General features: G+C 32.3%; 1 protein-coding gene across 1 annotated transcript; it reads right to left on the bottom strand.

The window, feature by feature from the left end:
- Window positions 1-2,714: 2,714 nt before the first annotated feature.
- LOC129888358 (uncharacterized) lies at window positions 2,715-4,253 on the bottom strand. The gene is made up of 2 exons (XM_055963347.1): window positions 3,763-4,253; window positions 2,715-3,155 (listed from the first exon to the last, which is right to left on the bottom strand). Exons 1-2 carry the CDS (start codon window positions 4,149-4,151, stop codon window positions 2,828-2,830), a joined length of 717 nt encoding a protein of 238 aa, XP_055819322.1. The 5' UTR covers window positions 4,152-4,253; the 3' UTR covers window positions 2,715-2,827.
- Window positions 4,254-4,801: the final 548 nt, after the last annotated feature.

The following is a 4,801-nucleotide window of genomic DNA, read 5'->3' as shown; positions in this document are numbered from 1 at the left end:
CTCTTAGGCAATGGGGATGTTAATACGAAATAATGTACCAAACACACAAAGTGATAGAATAACAAAAATATCATAGACGGAACTAAAACCACAATACAACAGCCGATGTAATCTGCATATAACATCAACAACTTACTAGAACCACACTATCGACATAGTCCGTACCCGTTTTCCCTATTCCTGACTCAACCACACAAATAACAAACAGTTCAATCATTAAACAACAACCTATTCGGCCCCCCATAAGTTCGACAGGTGCCAACCACAATCATATGATAATGAATACAATGCCATTAGAACAATACAAACTGCAACCTCAAACAATCTCACCTGCCTTACTTCAGTACCTAACCATAGCAATTACAACACGAATAATCTGTTGCCAACAACTTGTAACTAAATCTACTTATCCTTAGCTAATCTTATATCACCATAGGAATAATAACATACCAAGCCTTAGAGGTTCCGTACTCAGCTGACAATAACATCTCAAAGCAATACGCATCAATTATGAAATGCAATGAAGGATAGGCGAGGACCAAATATCCCGATCTCTAGACTCAAAGATATAAAATGCATATAGTGTAGGCGGACACCCTTATTCCTAACCTCAAAGACATAAAATGCACATTGTGCAGACGAACATTTCGATCCATGCTAGCCTCATCAAGTAGCCACTCTTTTAGGTGTGTGGGGATAAAGATATTTAAAAAGTTAACTGATCCCAAATAGGCTACTTTTAACCGTTAATCCCCTCATAGTCATATATAATAATTTCCTTTGATTTGAATAAAGGGAAAATAACACTTATAACCCAAAAAGTAAAGTATTTACCCTTAAATGGCTTTTTACTTTCATACATTCTTTTTATTTTAAAATGACATAAATTTATTTTAAAATTCGTGAGCTGACTTAATGTTGACATCAGCACCCACCCTACATAATATCGATAGGTTACCAAAAATGGAAAGTATTTACCCTTACATGGCTCATTACTTTCATACATCCTTTTTATTTTAAAATAATATAATTTTTTAAAAAATTCGTGAGATGACTTAATGTTGACATCAGCGCCCACCCTACATGATACAGATAGGGTATCAATATACTGACGGAGTATTACAAAGGATTAAGCTCAGACCTATGTTTCTCTTAAGACTAAAACGTCCGATTACAGTCACAAAGGGTTTCCACCCCCTACGTCATCATTTTCATGCTTTTTTGTTAAGTAACATGAGCACCTGGGGAGATTGGAGAGCTGTTGGCGGGGCAGATGCACTCTTAACTGGAGGAAATGCTTTCTATTCAGCCTATATGATACCGATGGTATCAATATACCGACGGAGTATAACAAAGAATATATTTTCTACTAATTTAGAGTTTAATAATAAGATTGTGATTTTAATAATTTTCTCTTAATTATTTTTATTTTTATTTCTTAAAAAAACATTCAATCCTATCTGATACCGATAGGGTATCAATATACCGATGGAGTATCACAGAGAATTAAGCTCAATCCTATATGATACCGATATTGTATCAATATACCGATGGAGTATCAAAGAGGATTATTTCATAGCAGTGATGCTAACGTCAACATGATGTCATGCGTGAATAAAAAAGGAGAAAGTGGGGTAACAAGGTAAATAGTTTGGATCACGAGTCTATTAAGGGTAAATAGTTTGGGTTGGATCTAATAGGATAAATAGTTTCACAATTAGGTCTATTTTGTGTGATTTGTCCTTGAATAAAATGAGGTCTACGGGCCTCCCTTTAAATTAAAAAAAAAGTCATATATAATAATTTATTTATTTTAATTGTGTTTTATTCTTGCTCAATTTGATATATAATGTAAATTTTATCTGAACTTTACATTTTAAAAATTTATTCTTTAAATGCAATGACAATTTATTTCAATTGTGTATTTATTTTTCGGCCAATTTGGAAAGAAAAAACAACTTGACTCAAACTTCACTGTTTTAGCCAAATAAAATTAGTTTTATAAAAAAAATAATGAAATATCAAATGTGTATTTCTTTTTTTAGATACAATGACAATATTTTTAATTGTGTATTTTCCTTTTAGGCCAAAATCAGTTAAAAGAAACTTTAGAGTTTCATTATTCTTAGTGAAATTAAAACAAATTTAACCAAAATAATGGAGTTGCAATTAGGTGAATATTTTTTATTTATTTTTATTTAGATGCAATGACTATTTATAGTTTCAACTTTTAATTTTTTGGGCTAAATCTATAGATATTCTTAAAAAGACTTGGTTAGCGCTCCTATATTTTAAGTGAAATAATATTTTTATACGAATAATGAAGTTTCAGCTGTATTATTCTTATTATATATCTTAGATGTACCAACTATTTGTTTCAATAATGTATTTTTTTTTTCCGTGCAATATGTATAACAAACAAATTGGCTAAAATTTCATTATTTTTAGCCAATTAATCATTACTTTTTCCTAAAAAAGTGAAGGTCTATTAATTTGACCCCAAAGAGAAAATTAAAATCTAGTGAACTTTAAATTAATAGTAAAAAACCCTTTTTATTTTTAAAAATTGTCACATGGACAAAAAATCTACGTGACGGACAAATGTATTTCACTCTTTTAAGATGAAATCTTACAGAGATAAAGACTATTAAATAATTAATTTCAAGATATAATTAATGAGAATTCGAATAAATTAAGCACAACCAGTTTAAGAGGTCTTTAGATACCCTGCCCTTGAATATACATACTTCTGGAGTTATATAATTACAATTAGTACAACATTAATTACAACTGATCAAACTCTACAATAGTACAATTATGGAAAGGCCTAACCCCCACAATGGCTCAGTCGATCTTCCACTTGCATGTTATCATCATAAGCAGACAAATTCAAATACTTGTCTTGTTGCTCAGAATTAGCCCTCACATCCCTCCATCTTGCCCTGCATATCACACATCTAATCCATCTTCTTCTGTTACTTCTCTTCCATGCCATCAAACATTCTTCATGTAATGGATTCCTACAACTACCACAAGCTGCCACTCTTTCTTCCTTGTTCATTTCTTCCAAACACACTGGACATGTTACAGCATTCTCTATTTCTATTTTCGACGGTGAACATTTTGACCGTTCTTGAAAAAATAACTGGTGGAATCTGTTGAGACATAATATAATTAAATAATTAGAATTATGTTATTTTGATGGTTTAAATTTTTTGATGATACGATCACATATTGTAATTTAATATGATATTAGAGCAAATAATAGAAGGGAAATCTTAGAGTAATTGTAAAGTTGTACATGTGACCTATAATAAGTTACGTCATAATCACTACTAATCGATGGACGTTTCCCTCGAAACAAAGTCGCAAAATATGAGATTTTTGATGGAAAGTCTATTGAAAATGTTATTGATGATACAATTTCAAATGAAAATTGAGATGTTTTTGGTACGTAGTGCAGGTTTGAGTTGTGAAATTAGGCACTAATTTTTGGGTTAGGACACAAATTGCTTGCATTGCACCCCCTTAGTGTGCGATCATCCCCCAAAACCCCATATGAACACGAAATGCATATTTTGTACATTCAACTGCCCTTTTTATTAAAGCATACAATATAATAGGTCCTAAGTTGATCAAATCTCAAATCCAAAAACACACTCACATATTTGGTCCATGAAAAAGAAACATGCCTAGACATCATGATAGACACGTTGAGACATAATATAATTAAATAATTAAAATTGTGCTCTCATCTCTAACCTTTCACGAACATTAGGGTTTGCTAATGATTCAGTTGAGATGGGTAAGTTGAGAAGGCGTTGGAGCTCACATGGATGGAGAGTTCGCCGGAGAAGACAGATGTCATCAAGGGAGACACCCAATACACGGATGAACACGAATAGGATGTGTTTACATGGGGTGGTTCGATCAGGGCAGCTGCATGATGGGGTGGTGGAGAGGTTAACAGTGTATACATTTCCGGTTGCGCCTAAGATAAAGAAAGTGGTGTCGTAATGATGGAGGAGGCGGAGATGGTGGCTGACTGCACGGATGATTCTATCGGCTAGTGGTTGAGTTGGCATCAAATGGTGGCGATGACGATGGTGGTGGTTGTCAGAAGGGGTGGAACTAGATCCAATGGATTCCATTTTTGGAAATTGGCCAAATATTTTTGGGAAGTTAGAGAGAGGTAATTATGGAATTTGGTTTTGGTATGTTTTGTAGGAAAAGGAAAAGTGTGATAAAGAAATATTCTTTGTAGAGTTGTGGGGAATACGTAGTTGTAAGGGTTATAAGTTAAGTTAGGTTATAAGTATCAGATTCCTTTGACTTGATTCTTTCTATTACTGTTAAGTATATTAGGTTAACCTTAAATTAAAGACACGTCATGTATGTAACAAATTCCAAAAAGAAAACATGACTGGTAACTTTTCTTGTAGTGAAATTAATAGTGGATTAAGGAAGTAGAAATTGGAAATGTACCAAAATGTCTGTTAATATTATGATTTTAAAGATGTTATGTGAAAAATTGAGATTAAAAAGTTGTAAAGAAAAAAGAGACATTTTTTTTAAAATAGATTAAAATAAAAAATTCGACAAATAAATTGAAACAAGAAAATAATATTATATTACAATCAAACCTTTTTTCTTGTTGCAATCAATCTCTCAATCCTGATCATATATATTAGAATGATTGTACTAGACGAGGCTGAGGAAATGCTTTCAGAGGGAGTTGATGTCCAGGTACATAGTTTATTTCTACAATTGTATTTTAGACTAAGTTTTTGATGATATATGC

This window comes from Solanum dulcamara, chromosome 5 (assembly GCF_947179165.1).
Source record: "Solanum dulcamara chromosome 5, daSolDulc1.2, whole genome shotgun sequence".
Taxonomy (NCBI): Eukaryota; Viridiplantae; Streptophyta; class Magnoliopsida; order Solanales; family Solanaceae; genus Solanum; species Solanum dulcamara.
Note: the sequence above shows the minus strand (reverse complement) of the source record. Positions and strands in the feature narration are given on the sequence as shown.